General features: G+C 33.1%; 2 protein-coding genes across 2 annotated transcripts; both read right to left on the bottom strand.

The window, feature by feature from the left end:
* On the bottom strand, positions 1 to 3,197 carry LOC112507699. The gene is made up of 2 exons (XM_025112364.1): positions 2,799 to 3,197; positions 1 to 1,613 (listed from the first exon to the last, which is right to left on the bottom strand). Exons 1-2 carry the CDS (start codon positions 3,050 to 3,052, stop codon positions 272 to 274), a joined length of 1,596 nt encoding a protein of 531 aa, XP_024968132.1. The 5' UTR covers positions 3,053 to 3,197; the 3' UTR covers positions 1 to 271.
* A 9,154-nt stretch (positions 3,198 to 12,351) lies between these two features.
* On the bottom strand, positions 12,352 to 15,880 carry LOC112507054 (DNA-directed RNA polymerases I, II, and III subunit RPABC5). Its single transcript, XM_025111457.1, has 4 exons — positions 15,762 to 15,880; positions 15,605 to 15,663; positions 13,824 to 13,918; positions 12,352 to 12,530 (listed from the first exon to the last, which is right to left on the bottom strand). Exons 1-4 carry the CDS (start codon positions 15,795 to 15,797, stop codon positions 12,505 to 12,507), a joined length of 216 nt encoding a protein of 71 aa, XP_024967225.1. The 5' UTR covers positions 15,798 to 15,880; the 3' UTR covers positions 12,352 to 12,504.
* Positions 15,881 to 17,729: the final 1,849 nt, after the last annotated feature.

Raw genomic sequence — 17,729 nt, forward strand, 5'->3', positions numbered from 1 at the left:
GTGTGACTTGTATCATTACAAGGGGTAAACATGTCATTTCAGCTTCCAAATACATCACAAAGAGAGAATTTACAATTGATTTGATCAGATAGAAGAAATACAAGAACATATCCCCTTCTGGGTTCAGTTCATAGTTTTGATCCCCAAAATAAAATTATTAACCCTTTAAAGAAATCAAACTGCACATTTTAGTTCATAAGAAACTAGTTACAAATAAAATCATATAGAAGTTCCATCTCAAAAGTAAAAATGTATTACCTCGAAAATGGTGTCAAAACGCCCATTTTGGCGACGAACGAACCGGGCTTGGCCTCCGAGGCCGATTAGGCCACTGCTGCTCGAGATTGTTCCGTTTCTTCATGATCGATGATACGGTAGGGTTATAATAGTCATTACTCCTTTGAGAAGTTGCACCTTGTGAAAAGACCTTTCTACCCTGAATGTAGCTTCTCTGTTTTTCGAGTGAACGTCCACGAGCCATTGGGTTCGACTGGACTGGACCCCATCGGTTGTGGTTCACACAGCTCTGGCTCCTCCCTACCTGCTGCTGATGGAACCTTCCTTCTTTAGGACTCGGGTAGTTGCGGCTTTCGGCTGTTTCGGCTGAGTACATGGTGTTCTCTCCTTCGCTGATATACCCATTTTGCCCCTCTGAGACCTGGCTCGAGGATGAACACGACCGGATCTCACCCTCGGTCCTGTTTACTGAACCCATTGAAGCGATCTCGGCTTTGACTATAGCATTCGACTGATTTTTCACGGGAGTTGTTGGCCCAGATGGTTTACCAATCTTGGGAGGGAAATTGATATCTAAAAGCTGAATTTGGGTGGTTTGGTTTTTCCTGAACGGAACCGAGGTCAATTTTGGCGACTCGTATATCTCAGGTGTCGGAATTCCCTGTACATGAGCCGCACCAATGGCAGGTTGATCATGGCTCGGTGTTTCATCTTGACAACTATTTGTGACTGGTGAGGAACTGGGTCCGGGTTGGTCTCGGGATCTCGAGATCACATTTGCCGACGATGGAGTCACTGGGTCGTTTTCCTGTTCGGTTGTCTTGAAAACTTGTCGCATACTGAATGAAGTACACGATTGTTCGCTTCTTTGGCCTGTCGACATCAGCCTAATAAGGGGTAGTTTCGGTTTGTTTACCAAATCATCAAGATTTCCCTCCCAATTCTGGTTTAACCAATCACAGATAACGGGAATCGGAATGCCAAATTGCATCGGGAGATCCTTCTTCCACGAGGATGAAGAAGATGACGATGTTGAAGAGGATTTTGTATTTGGAGATGTGGCTAACTTCATGGGGTCACAGACCATGAATGATATGTTACCGTGTGCATCGAACCCCGCTGAACCAGGGCTCCACGTTACACCATCGGTGCAGACCTTTATGAGGTTGTCCGTGGCTATGACCACCTTCCCTTCACCAACAGTCAGCTCGTTTTTCTCGGTGTAGCCTAGAATGTAAACTATACTACCCAGGTTCAGACCGGGTTTTGAACAGGTTTTCAAGTAGTGAGGATGCTGAATCGGCACATTCGAATCTCCGTCCATGGAGTCGAGACCCACTATTGTTAGATCGAGAATGGAGCTAGTTATGAAGAACCTGTTATTCGGTTTGACTGGTGTGAGCAATTCTTTTGTAGCAGGCTACTTTGTAAGGTAAAACAAAAGAGATCACTAAGGAGTTGTAAGGTTTTCTAAAATGGTTATAGCGTCTAAAATTGTACGGGAGGAATCATGAATATTTTGAGAACCGTGAAAACCAACTATTCATGATGAATAGGGACCTTCTTTTAAGAGCCCTTTAAATTGTGAGATCTTTGAGAACCACTGCATCATGTACTATCTCATATGTTTTTTCATCTATGACTAGAATTTAATGAAGTGATTAACATATATTTGTTTCACAATGTGATTGTTTCATATGTATTCAGTTCACAATGTGAWKSATGMTTGTTTCATATGTATTCAGTTCACAATGTGAAACATTTTTATGTGTACTTTTTTGTTTCACAAACACGGCAAAAAGGTTCATATTGTGAACCCAATACACGTGAAACAAACACATTGTAAAACAAATATATGTTAATCAATACATTAAATTCTATATTTCGATGGAAAAAATTATGTGAACAAAACTTTAATGTAGAAATTCTCATGGATCTCAAAAATTTTAGAGTTGTCAAATGATTACCTAAATATTCATGATGAATATACCTAAATATTCATGAACTATTCATGATTAATATTGGTGAAATTAAAATATCATGCATAATCATTATTCATCATGAATATGTTCATAATGAATAATTCATGAATATATTGGTTTTCACAGTTTTTATATGTGCTATTTGCAAGAGGAACCTAGAATACTCTTTAGATCCAGAGACTTGTTGTTCCTAGGAAGTTTCGACACTCTCTTACGAGTAAACCATCCAATAAACTTTCAAGCAATAAAACAAATTCCGCCATGGAAGGCCCTTTTGGACCTCATTTTCAGGTTGCTATATGAGATGATTGATTTAGGCATAAACGGCAATGGTAACCATAAGCTTGTATCTAGAATTCAACTGATCCAATACGCAATTATCAAAAGGAAACGGAACAAGAAAAGCGAGGAGAAAATTGAATGAATGTAGCAATTCAATCACAATTGAATCAATTAGGGCTCCAATTATCAGATCTACCATCACCAGTTTCGAATTCAAATGATGCACAAACACACACACACATATATACATATATATTATAGCATCAGATCAATTTGAGGCATTAACTGCATAGGTACCTGTGAGGGAAAAGGGAAGCACCGACACCGTTTTGAAGCCGGATCTCGGCGGCCTCAACGGCAGCTACCGACGGGAGGATGGCGTGAGTTGTAAGGAGAAGGTTCCGATGGATAAGAAATCCAGTACCGGAAAGCAAGCCGCCGGTAGAAATACGAGCCATGGCGGGACCTTTGCTGGAATAAATGGAGGCTTTAGTTCTCTCCGACTTACTTCCACCTTTACAGAAACACCATGACTCCCCTAAAACCCCCATTGATGCTTTCAATCCTCAACTGTCTGACGATTGTAAACCTTCAGATGGCTGAATGTAGGTCAACCATTTTTGGACGTGAGAAGAGTGAGTTTTTGGTAGAGATTTTGACAATGGGGTTTGTTGACAGTAGTTCAAGAGAGCTAGCTTCTTATGGGGGTTGTTAATGGCGGGTATGGAGGAGGAAAGAAAGGGACCATAAGCTCACGAAATTCGTAGAAGGGAATTGAATGCTGTACAGGGTTTCAACTTTCAACCAGCTAATTAAGGATTAATTATTAAATTATAACGGTTTTCTTCTTTTTTCTTTTTCCTTTTCCCTTTTTTATATTAAATAAAAAAAATTTGTAACATACTTTAACTTGATTCTTATTTTGGATATCATATTTTCAAATTTTCAATTTTAGTACTTAAGATGTACAATTTTAAACATTTAATTATCCGGATAATCGATTGAAGCATTAACCGGTTATCATGCTGATGTGACGAGTGATAAGATAAAATTGAACTGAATAGCAAATAATATTGAGTTGGACACCATATTACTTATCACATCAACATGATAATCGATTAGTTGGGTACTTAAATGTTTAAAACATTACATTTTATATATCAAAATAAAAAATTTAAAAATACATTACCAAAAATAAAAATCAAGTTAAAGTAATGTTATTTATTTATATAATTTACTCATTTATTTATATATATAAAAAAAATTAAAATGAGTTGTTTTTATATAATATTAAAAAAATAGCAATAGCCTCCACAACTTCAATGCCACCATGACAATCCATCACTCCATGTGCAATACAACCACAAAACAATTGCATTTCCATTCACTACAAAATATGACCAAAATCAAATTAAATAATACCACGTGGCAGAATCAAACTTAAGATCTCAGTTTCATCGTAGAAATTCGAAACACATATCTGCTTCCGATAAATGCCCAGAAGAATTTAAATAATAATTTATATTATTCAGATTTTTTTTATTAGCTTGGATATCCAACCTGTTATGCGAGCCGACTAATTCCAGGACGACCACCTGTTTTGCAGGTAGTCCAGAGTCACCGCATTTAAACTTTCGTGACCACAAGGGGATTTTTGTTCATCCTTATATTTGAATCTGAGACTTCCTGGTACTTTTGAATTTTGGAGTCAAGCTCAAACCAATCAGACACCATCCTTATGGTTTATTATTCAGATTTTGAGACGAAAGAATTACTAATAAAAAATTCTAAACCACGGGGTATAAAACTGAATTTTGATAAGTGTCTTTAGGCTTAGGTTTGGGTTAATACTGGGTTTAATATAGTTTTTTATTCAACGGTCTGTTATAGCAAATCCAAGTATGCTTTTGTAGGCTTATGAACTTGACTATACTTGTCTTAGGGGCCGTTTACTAAACGCTTGTTTGGTAAGTGTTTAGCGGATAAATTTCCTCATCGAATGAACATGACAAGGGCAAAGAATCTTACCGGGTAAGAGCAATGAGAAGGATATAGAATCTTATCCGGTAAGTGAAAATGACGACTCTCTACCCAGGTAAGTGCTTACCCGGTAAATTATTACATTCGATACGTTTTGATGTAACAAAAGATTACCCATCAAGGTAAATTATAGTGTTTACTCTTATAGATAAGCACTTACCAGGTAAGCATTTGGGTAAACAAAGTATCAATTGTCACCAATATATACTTGGGATCATGTGAGACCAATATGTTTTTGTGAGAGCTGTAAGACCATATTTTTATACTTGAATCTTCACAATAAGAAACTGTGAATGTAATATTCACAGTGTTTTACATTCATAGTGTTTTTGCTACGATGGTTCATGTTTTTTTACTTTCACAATATTTTGATGTCAAGTTTATAATGTAAAAATGTGGTCCATGGGTCTCACGAAAACGAATGATTTCACGTGAACCCAACTGTATGTGTGTGTGTGCATGTGCATGTGTGTTGATGTACCAAAATCTTACACTATATACATTGATATCTTTACATCTTATTTTATTCTCGAAATAACTTATGTAATTTAAATGATTTTACATAACTTACAATTTTTTTAAGTTCTAATTTTTCAAATATAAATAAAAGTCCATTAACCTGTGGTCAAGCCTAGCCCATTTATGAGACACTAGGTGGCGTTTGGTTCGCAGAATGTTTTTGGATGGAATGGAATCTGTTAAAGGAATTTGACTTTGAAGGAATTGGAATGGAATGTTGTCAGGTTTGACCACCTGTTTGGTTGGCAGACTTTGGAATGGAATCTGTTAAGGAATTGGAATCTTTCTGTTTGGTTCACAGAATGTAGTTTTAGAATTGGAATAAAATTTTGCTAAATGACCAAAATGCCCTTTTTTTGACAATTTTAATTTTTTTAAAACTAAAAATACTTCAATAAAATAATTATTTAATATGCACAACCCAAATATAATCATAAGCTAAATCGACGGTGATCGACGATGGTTCTCATCGGTGGTGGTCCACAGTGGTTCAGATGGTGGTGGTCCGTAGTGATTCAGATCGATGGTGGTCCGTAGTGGTTCAGATGGAGGTGGTCAGCGGTGGTTCAGATAGGCGGTGGTTGTTCAAATCGATGGTGGTCGGCGGTGTCCGACGATGATTCAGACCGGTAGTAGTCGGTGGTGGTGGTCAGTGTGGTTTAGATCGGTGGTGGTCCATGGTGGTTCAGATGGCGGTTATCGACGGTGGTTTAGATTGATGGTGAATCAAATCAGTGGTGGCTCAGATCGGCGGTGGTTCAGATTGGTGGAAGTCGGTGGTTGTGGTCGGCGATGGTTTAGATCAATGGTGGTCGGCGGTGGTTCAGATCGGTGGTGGTCGGCGGTGGTTCAGATCGGTGGTAGTCGATGGTGGAGGTGGTCGGCAGTTGTTCAGACCGGTGGTAGTCGGTGGTGGTGGTCGGCGGTGGTAGTCGGTGGTGGTGGTGGTGGTGGTTGGCGGTGGTTCGGACAGATGGTGGTCGGTGGTGGTTCAGATCGATGGTGGTGGTCGACGGTGGTTCAGATCGATGGTAGTCAGTGGTGGTGGTGGTGGTGGTCGGCGGTGGTTCAGATCAATAGTGGTCGAGAGGTGGTCGACGATGGTCATATTGAGTTTTATGAGATTATAGTATATTAGGTTAAGGGCATATTTGGTATAATGAAGATAGAGATTCCATTCCATCAAAATACCATGTAGTTGCTWAGGAATGTTAAAATCYTTWATCCATGGAATTCATAGGAATCTGAAGATTCCTTCTGCTGAAAAGAATGAACCAAACGAAGGAAATGAATCTGGTCAAAGGAATTCAACATTCCAATTCCTTCAGATTCCTCCAGAATCTGCGAACCAAACGCCACCTTAGTATAGGAATCCTATCCAAAGCCACTTCTGAAATTATTTTTGATAAAAAGCAGACAATCATTTTAATAAAAAACAAGTTGTAAGTACTAATCGAATATCTCACTTATCAGGTAAGATTCTCGCTTCTTACTATTGCTCTTCCGGTCATTGCCATACCCAGACAATAAAGTAAGCAACACTTGATAAACGATTATCCGATGGACATTTTGGTAAATAACCTCTTACTGTTTTTCTCCATTTTATTTAAAGATATTACAGTTTCAACCTTTAATGATCATTGAAAATGCATTAGAACATCTCTAACAGATTCTCTATAATTTACTTAAAATAGTGAACCAAAAGTCAAAATCTTAAAAAAATGTTAAATGTATGAAATAGCAACCTACTTTCATAAAATTTCTTATTATAACATTCCATTTTTGTTTTTCTTTATTACAGCAATGTACTTTCAAATTATTTTTTATTAAGACATTGTACTTTAAAAAATCTATCCATAATAGCAATGGGTAACCCGTTACCTTTTAAACTGGTTAACCATTTGACTTTTTTGCTTGTGTGGTTTTAATGAGGTGATGTAGATGCCACATCATTTTGATGACTTACTAAAATAAAAATAAAAATATATTTCAAATTATTATTAATGATTTTCATTTTTCATTGCTATGATCTAAATTTTTTTTTTTTTTACTTTTTCTTATTAAGTTGCATTCAAATTAAATATTCTTAGAGTAAAATATTTATTAAATAAATATGAAACATTATTTTCGAAATATATTTTGTTTGTAAAAAAAGTAATTTTTCTTATTTTATGTTGTTCAAATAAATACATATCTTTTAAAGTTCTTTTAAAATATTAACAAAATAAATTGTTATCTATAATTTTTTAATATTGTTATATTAATAAATAATTCAAAAAAGTCTAATTAATTTAATATATTTATATGTCAAGTAAAAAGTTTTTGAACAAATATAATATATTATTTAAAAGATAATATTTTTTTGGTAAAAGAGAACAATTCTTATTTTCTTTTTCTTTTTCAAAAAACACATATTTTTTTAAAAATGTTAGTGAGATAAGTTGTGTTCTACTAGTTTTATTGATATTGGTATATTAATGAATAATTTAGAATTTTTTTAATTCATTTAATACATTTATTAAATAACATGTAAAATATCTAAATATTAAAATTAAAAATACGATGTTTAATAAGAACTAGTAGATGCTACAATTAAATAATTTTGAAAGTACAATAATGTAGTAAGAAAGTCACATCACTATAGTACATGTAGACAACCTACGTGGACAATGAGGTGGCATGAAAACATATCAAAAGGTTACTCATTGCTATAACGGGTAAATTTTTCAAAGTACAATGTTCTAATAAAAAATAGTTTGAAAGTACATTGCTGTAATAATAAAAACTAAAAGTACAATGCTATAATAAAGAAATTTATGAAAATAGATTGCTCTTTTGTGCAATTTGCCCTAAAAAATTGCATATTCCAATATATTTTAGAGATTTTAACATCAATTATATTATTAAAATATTATATAAATTTATCATCTCAATACATTTTTAAAAAAAGAATTCATACAAAATAATAATTCAATTTCATTGGTGACAATGAATAAAAAATTAATTTCTCTCTCTATGTATGATTTCCAATGTTGTTGAATTTTAAGACTTTAGAGTTGTTTGATAATTATTGAATTATTTGATTCAAAATGATTAAGTGATCAGAATGATTAAAAGACTCTTATAATATAAGCAAAATGAATCTAATTATTTAATAATTGTTTACAATGGTATTAAGGCTTTGAATGGTTAAAAGAGACCCAGTATGCAAAATCATTCAGAGAATATTATAACCATTAAGAGATAAATTTTTTTTTATCAAACACTACCTCTTAACGATTCAGAGACTGCCTCTTAATAGAACTATAAAAAATAAATAAACAACCTCTTAAATGAAGTTTTAAATTGAACACCTCATGAGATAGGTACACCGCTGATCTAGTACAAATAAGTTGTTATTGCACATGATGCAAAATGCATTTTTTTCCAACAATAATATAAATATATTATATTTATAAGTATGGAGTTATTTGGTAGTTGCTGAATGGTTTAATGTAGAATGATTAAGACACTCTAATGATATAGTGCAAAATAAAATATAATTGTTTGCAATGAAATTAGGACGCTGAATGGTTAAGAGAGACCTAGGATGCAAAATTATTCAGAAGATTTTATAACCATTAAGAGACAGACTTTTTTTTTCCCAAACAAGATTCACCTCTTAACGATTTTGAGGCTGCCTTTTAATGGAATTATTAAGAGGTAAACAAACAACCACATATGATAATTGGTTGGTTTTCTATTAAGTTATGTATTGATAAAGTTGTAGGTATTGGTTAATCTATCTATATAGATTGAGAAAGTTTTTGCTTGAGAGGATTTTTCATAGATGGAAGAAACATGATTTTTAATTGGGTAGGACATGTTTGGGGAACATAAACATGTCCCCTACAGGCTTATTAAATAAGTTATTTATCATTAAACCACTACCAAACGGTTACAGTATAATTGACCAAATAAACCGCAGTTCTTATTAATCCCATTAAGCTACTAATGAAAAGATCCTAAATTGAAAACACTTATCTATACTATATTATAAAGCATTTGACAAAAACTCTTAAAAATAATTTTTTATGCACAAAGTACTGTTTATTGATGCATATTACTCAAAATTTAAGATTACAAGTAAGTTGTACGTAAGTACAGGTTATTAAAACTTAATGTTTGAATTCGTGTAACTAACTGTAGATAAACATAATCAAATATATTATAAACTGTAAACATCTCATTTTAAATATAAAAAATCTAAAATATAATTAAGATCATCATTGAGTTATAACAAAATAAGTAATTACTATCTCTTTATAAAAAAATTATATTATTAACCATAAATTAAATTACTTCGTCACGTTAAATTAAATTAGAATTAAAGAAATTATACAAAACAAGAACTTTAAAATAGTTAATTTGATACTAATATTGATATAGTTTTTTCTTTTTTATAATATTTTCTTCAAAAATAAAAACATTATTGCTTTATCAAAACTACATAAAACCGTATTATATCTGTATTATAAAACCATTAAAATCTTACGTTTTTTAAGGTTTAAAAACTAAAAAAATTATGTTTTAGGTTAACGACTTAAGATCGACTTCTGTATTTATATATCATTACCTTTTTCCCCTAAAATATAACACCCACCATGGATAAAAAGGGTAAATTCAAAAATTAGAATAGCTAGATTACACTAATACCCTTTTAATATTTACTAATGTAAACAAAATAATGATTCAAGAACACTTGTGTTTATTAATGTAAACAAATAAATAATTCTTATTTGGCACGATTAATAACAAACAACCCCTAAGCTACAAATCTAGGTCATGTGTCTTGTTAAAAATCAACACATTTTCGTTTTTACAGTTTTGAAATTACAAGATACCTATCATAATTTAAAAAAACGTCCAGATTTGATCACTATCTCTAAAAACCGCTAAAAGATTTCATTGAATGAGAAACTTTTTTTTTATCTTTTTTTTTTTTTTGCATCTTAAACTATCAAAAGCCCCAAAGACCAAATAGTAAATTCAATTTTAATTGAACAAAAAGACAAAAAAAAATCAATAAAAGAACAAAAATACCTCTCATCTAACATCTATTAAAAAAAAAGACTAAATTCAGACATTTTTGCAAACCATAACAATCATCTATCTTTTAACTTCAAAATTACATAAATAAAAAAAGGTTATTTTCCACAAGCCAAGGAAACAAAATTTGTAGTTTACAACCACAAAAATAGTACATGATTGGTTTGAGCTTGACACCAAAGGTCAAAAGTACCAAGAGATCCTAGATTTATATCCAAGGAGAAATAAAAATCCTTTTGTGGCCACGGAGGTTTAAATGCAGTGACTCTGAGCTATCTACAAAGCAGATGGTCGTCCTGGAATTAGTCGGCGGACATAGCAGGTTGGATATCCATGTTAATAAAAAAAATTGTAGTTTACTCAAGTAACAAAATAGAAATATTTGTTTTTGTAAACTAATTTCCCACAAAGAACCAAAGAGTCTTTAGCCTAGCAGTATGTGAATCATTGACATTCTAAAAGATCAAAAGTTCAAACCTCACCAAAGATAAAAAATATTTGTGGGTTTATTTATTTTTATATACCGTATATAAATATTATATACTCTAAAGGATAAAAATATTCAATTTATTGTTTAAGCAATAAACAAGTGTATCATGTGTATAAAAAACTTTAGGTTTATAGAGAGGGACCATTATTTTGAAATTAATTTTTAAAATTAAGTTACAACTCATTTTAATAATTGCAATATTAAAACCCACAAAAGCAACCCATGTTACCCACCTTTCATCTTTATGCTACATTTTTTTTAATAATTGTCATATTAAAAAAATCATCCATTTGTATCTGACGAACATTTGACAGAAACTCTAAAAACAGATGACATATCTACGTACATCTTATTTTTTATAAACTCTACTTTTTACTGGGATATAATATATTTGTCACATTTGGTTCAAATACGTTGATCTATTTTTCGAGTAAAATGTACAAGCAAAACAAGAAACATAAGAAACTTGGTTATCGCATGACCCAAATAAATGTCGTTATGAAAGGACCCAAACAAACATGTCATATGGCCGAGGGGCCCTTGAAAGCCAAAGTCAATAATTGATCGGGAAACGACTTCCAAAACGTTGGTTATTAAAAGCATGACCGACTTTTAACATCATGAATTACAGGACACAAGCTCGTCAGCTTACGAAGACTATATAGTACATTATGTAAAAAAATCGAACCAAAACAAACAAAGTCGGTAAAGGGCTATTTGGCAGTTGCTGAATGAATAAGTGGTCAAAATGATTAAGTGGTTAGAATAATTAAAAGACTCTCATGATATAGTGAAAAATGAAATATAATTGTTTGGTAATTGTTTACAATGAAATTAGGACGCTTAATGGTTAAGGGAGACCTATGATACAAAATCATTCAGAGAATTTTAGAACCATTAAGAGGGAGCTTTTTTTGCCAAACAAGATTCACCTTTTAGCGATTCAAAGGTTGTCTCTTAATGAAACTATTAAGAGGTAAACAAACAACCCTTAAATTTCATATCAGGTAAGGTCTAAGAGGGGTAAATGTAAGCAGTCTTCCCTCTACCCCAAGGGGTAGTTTTGTCATATATACATGTAAGAGAGAACACAGAAAGAAAGGGAGAACAAGGAAATCCATCTAAACCATCCATCTGTTTCAATCCAACGGCTGTGAATAATAGGAGCAGTTACATTTTGCAAAAACTAAATCCATAATTAGAATTTCTAATCTGGGTCATCTATTTTTCAGATCCAACGGTTGATAGAGGTTCCCTTCTCTTTTTTGGGGGCTCTCTTGATCCTCCCACTATACATATGTATGATACATGTGAGACACAACCAGGATCCCCATGTAGCTTTACATGAACATGTAAGAGACATATATACAGGTTGGGAACATGATCAAAATGGCAGATCTCCCCAACCAAATTCATTTTTTAGCCGTTTTTAATCAAATTCTCATTTTAGCCGGAGCTAACATAAAATGCGTAAAGCCTGTTTTCAGATTACGCAAATTTGAGTAAGGATCCCGATTTACGTAAAGAATATTTTTTTTTTCTTTTTTTAATCTGAAAAGATACTTTACGCAATTTGCGTAAACTTTGGCTAAAATGGCAATTTGATGCCAAAAGTGGCTAAAAAGTGAAATCGATGCCAAAAGTTGGTTGAGTATATTTGCTATTTTGGTCAATTTCCCATTCAGATTGCTAATGCAATGACACAAAGGTAAATGTGCAGAACATTGAGATTTGCATTTCTACATACTTTTAAACTAGGAGATGATGTTTGTTTTCCATTAAATCTACTATCATTCTAGAAAGCAAACCGAGTTTACCAGCAAGTACACTTGTTTAAAGTAGAAAACGATCAATTCCAATGAGGCCTCAACTGGTATCAGACTTCTCCAATGCTGCAACAGAATGCCATTTATTGTTGTTAGACAGAAAGAACTAATTTACTGCCAAACCTGTCACTGGGAATGAACCCGGGGACGAATTTGGAACTTCAACTGTCAAGAAAAAGCACCCCACTACTAAACGGCATTGTTTTAATCGACAACTTTACATTCATTGAGTGTCAGAAAAGGATCATGTGTACTCGTAAGATACAATGCAATCAGTTGTTATTTCCCTCCCCTTAGGGCCCGCTTGCTTTGCAGGATTTGGTGGAATTTGGAATTGGATTCCATTCCAATCCCGTGATTTCATTAGTGTTTTAAAATACCTTAAAAAACATTTTTTAGTAATAATTAATTAATAAAAGGTAATTTAATCATTTTATAATTTGTTTTTATAATTATCTATAAAGAATGGAATTCAATTCCATTCCAAACCCTGCAATCCAAATAATCCAAATCCCTCAAAAGCATTATGTCAAACCATAATAAAAACAGCCTTTTTATTATCATAGGCTTTCATGATGCTCAATAATGGCTGCTTAGACTTGTTTATGAGGGCTCAGGGATTTACTAGTTTCCTCTTACATGGTTGGTTGTTCCCAAAGAACTACTATATTATTTTGTCACATGATGATGATATAATTCTCCTTGTCCAATGAGCATACAACAATTTTCATTTTGGGATGTCCCATAAAAACTTCCAACACTTCTGTCATCAGAAAGTGTCAAGCTACAATTTCTTACTCCCTACGTCCCGCAATAAGGGTCCACCTTTCTATTTTAGTTTGTCCCAAAGTAAACGTCCACTTTCAAAGCAAGTGCATACTTCCAATACTACCCTTAATTATGGGATGGAGAAATTCATTGCTGCCTCTATAATTATGAGTAAAATTGTCGTCTAAACAACTAAAAAGTGTAACAATTACACATTTCTAAAACCATCTACCTTTTTCATTGTGAACATTTGTTTTCGAATAAGGGATTTAGTTAATTGTTTGAATTGTTGCCACACCTTAATGATAATAATTTGGGTCCACAAAATTTCCCCTTATTTTGAAATTACTAAAAGATAAAACATTTAACAAGTAGTCAATATGCATTTAATGGGATGGAGGGAGTAACTAAATGACCTTAATGTGAGAATAAGTTTAACGTAGAATTTTCACAGAAACTTGAGGACTAATTGCTGGCTGGTTTCCCACACCTTTCAAAAAATACAGCAGTAGGAAGCGCATGTTTGTATGTGTGTTTGTGTGAGTGCATATCAACTTTCAAGAGATATGTTAGGATGAAGAGAGAAGTTACTATTATAGTTCAGAAGCTTCTCAATGAGATCAACATGAGTCATCAGCATTCTTCTGCAACAGTAACGAACAAGCCCCAAAGCATCAAGAGCATCTCTGCACAAGTCAAGTAGCAAATACGGCATATAAAGAACAAGATCAATTTAAGTTCACATAAAGAAGGCACCCATTATTTCCTGACCTATCAGCCAATTCCCAAAAGGAATGGAGCATGCGAACATTTGATTATGTATAACTATCTGCACCTATAGGATAATGCTTAATAGCATTGCCAAATACTAGGAATTTCTCAATTATGTAACAAGAAATAGTAATTAAAAGAAATATACTATAAATAAGTGTTGACAAATATTAAAAAAGTACATAAACATATATCACCTTTAATGAAGACCCAACATGTGTTAAAAAAACCTTTTACCTATGATAGTCAGAGGCCCAAAAATGTCATTCATGTAACATGTACCAACTGTGCACGTTTTGCAAGAGAAACTAGAGGAAACACGAATGCAAGTGAACCAAAAAAACAACTCTAATTAGAATTTTGCATATATGAAAGCATCCCAAACGGACCCGGAGGGTCGGGGGTGAATCAGCACTTGCTTAACACCTGAACTAACATATCTCGATTTTCAAATGTACAATTTACAAATATTCGTTACTAATAGAAGAGTGGCAATTTCAACTCCATGGCTAATATCTTTTCTTTACAAGAGTTTCTGGACAACAATTTAACACAAATAAATAGTAATCCCAAATAAATTAGTGGCAAAATGAACCATCTAGAAATAGATGTCCACAATCTTTCTATACATTAAAAAAACAAATACTAAAAGTACTTTGTGGCCTTCATGTACTAGTATTTGGTGCAGTCAGGTCCAGATGGCTTTATTGACCAACTACGGTAGTTACAAAATCATGGAGGCCAAAAAAGTTAAGTCCACATCGCCTTAATATAAACAAGTTTCAAGTAGGGTATTTCACTCCAACCCCACCTTGCATACATGCCATTATGTGTTACAACATTTTTTCCAAGAAGGCAAGAACACATAGATATAGCGCAAATATGTAAAGGGCAGCTAGTTCCGAATACAAAAGATTAAACACTTTCCCTCAACATCAGAAATATATATATGCTTCCAATTTATGATTTATCTAGCACCTAAAATTTTGTACGGGTACCCATACAAATTGAAGAAAACAAGTTTTTCCTATTGGTATGCTTGTGATGGTTCCCAATAAAATTTACAGAGAAACCCAATGAACTTTTGCTGTGGACCCATTTTCCATTGAACTTAATGTTGTATCTAAGAAATCGTTGAGCTTCTAATTGCTTTGTTACTACCTTCACTTAAGAGCACTGTTCCTTCATTGTTACTCTTGCTGAGTTAGAAACTTATAATATTAGCTACATTTTAAACCTGCATTAGTTCTCGAGCAGACTTAGAAACATTTGAACAGCAAATAAAACCAACAAAGTTGTGAAAGGAACTAATTTCCGCTAAAACTTGCCTTTCGCACTTGAGGAAACATAGTTCTCAGTTTTTCTATCAACAACCGACAGTTAATATGTTTAAATTGAAATGAGATTTGTTCGATGTCCACATCGAAGCTGTATCTTTGGGAAAACAAACGATAATATACTACAGAGACGTCAAATCCATTCGTAGCGCAAGAGAAAACACAATAGCCGTACGATAATACACTACAGAATCCAGTTTTCAAAATTCTGTAAACCCTAAATTCTTTCATGAACAAAGCGATAAACGGCATTAAATGCCTCACCCTTCCGTGTAATCAGATTGGAGAAGATCAAGATACGTGTCCCATTTGTTTCCAATAACCTGAAAACACAAATTCGTGAAAAAAATCTTAAGATCCTCGAATAAATTATGAACTTCATGCATGTAGAGACAAATATAGTGATGAATTAGGGTTTTACCTTGCCGCAGGTGAAGCATCGGACCGGAATAATCATCTTTGGTTGCCCTAGTCTCAGTCTCGCCTTCACAAATTCAAACTGCGATTTTTACAAGAGAATATAGACCGCCTCCGCTGTAGGCGGCTTATATACCTCGGTTATCAGGGAATGCCCTAAAACTGTTTCAGAAGTGAATTATTATGTAAGTAATTTTTCAAATTAATAAAATAAAAATATAATTTAAAAAATATTACTGATTAAATTTATTTCGATAAAAATAAAATATATATTTTAAATTAAAAAAAAAGTTTTAAAAATAATTACTAATGAAATTTATTTTAATTAAAAATAAAATTGATGATTTTTCAAATTAAAGAATAGAAAATAATTTGATTAAATTATTGACGGATTAATGATAACTAAATACATAACTAATTAAAATCCGTCGCTAGTATGATTAACTCAAAAATTCATCATTGGTTAAATACATAATCAATTGACTATTCAATAAAAGTCATCACAAACAATAAAACATAAACCAACGTTTATTCAAATACATGTTCTAAAAGTATGATTAACTCAAAAGTCCATCATTGGTTGGGACAATTCACTTGCCAAATGAAAACATACAATTTATATTTCCAAAATGTCTCATGACCAAATTATATGTATTTTCCAGACCAAATATGTTAAAAATGCAGTATTGCCAAATAATCTCCATTTACAAAATAAATCACTAAATGAATACACACACTTATGATTTATGCATCAAAATATCCAAAAATCCCAAATATGAGATTTTCACAAGATTTATGAACTCAAACATACCAAATATGCAAATTTCATCCAATAATCATCACATTTGTTAAAACTCAATAAATCATCTCAAGACTCCAAAATTGACATTTTTAACATGTACATAGTTTTCACAAAGCAATTCGAACTCATGTTGCGAGGTTATGTTAAACGTGGTTTCCAAACCCATACTTAGTTTCTAAAAGGTGAAGACTTGAATCCACAAGTAAATTCTCCCAATAACTTCTGAAGGTCACATTCTATGGCTAGAATTATACCAAATATGAACAAGATCGTTAGATCTAAAAAAATCCCCAAAATAGAGCTCAAAACACCCATACACTTGCCTCATCAAGATATTGAAGCCTCTCATCATAGATGTTCAATCTCCAAGGTTCTCCTCTTCATTTGCTGCAAAAGACGTCCTAAAAACGTCAAAGATCTAAAAATTGTGCGAGAGAAGGGAAGGAAGATGATGGAAGAAATAGGCGAAAACCCCTAAAATTTGTGCTTAAAAGATGCTCCAGAGGCTTCTTGCAACCTTTCTAGCGGTCTAAGCCGCAGGACTAGTCGCAATTGTACAAAAAACTCAAAATTTTAGAACAAAAAGTTGGGCGACTTGGTCACGGTTTTAAGTGGCGGACAGTTGACCCAACTTTTTGTTGGCTCCCGATACACCCTTTCTCTAGGGGGTGAGCATCGGAAGCGGGTACCTATTTTTGAAACTGCCGGTTCCGGAATCGGAACCAAACACATTTCGGTTCCGGTTTCTAAAATACGAATCAATCAGAACTGGTTCCGATGCCGATTCTAATTATTTTGGAATCATTAACCGCTGGGTACCGGTTGGGATCGGTTACAGGACTGAGTGCCCAGGAACCAAAACCGATGGGCACCCGCTATTTTCTAAAATAAATGTTTGAGTTTCGCACCAACCATTTAGCTGTAACACTTTATAATGTTAGTTTCATAGGAGTTAGGGTTCGAAGATGGTGGAACTTTGATATGTGCTCAAGATTGGCTGAGGGCATCAACAATATATATATATATATATATATATATATATATATATATATATATATATATATATATATATATATATATTTAGAGGATGTGCAGAAAAAAAATATGAGGAAAGTAATTTACTTATTTATTTTGTCTTTGTTTTTCCCGATATTTTTTATATCATATTTA

This window comes from Cynara cardunculus (genome assembly GCF_001531365.2).
Source record: "Cynara cardunculus var. scolymus isolate 2C chromosome LG 2, CcrdV1, whole genome shotgun sequence".
In the NCBI taxonomy this organism is placed as follows: Eukaryota; Viridiplantae; Streptophyta; class Magnoliopsida; order Asterales; family Asteraceae; genus Cynara; species Cynara cardunculus.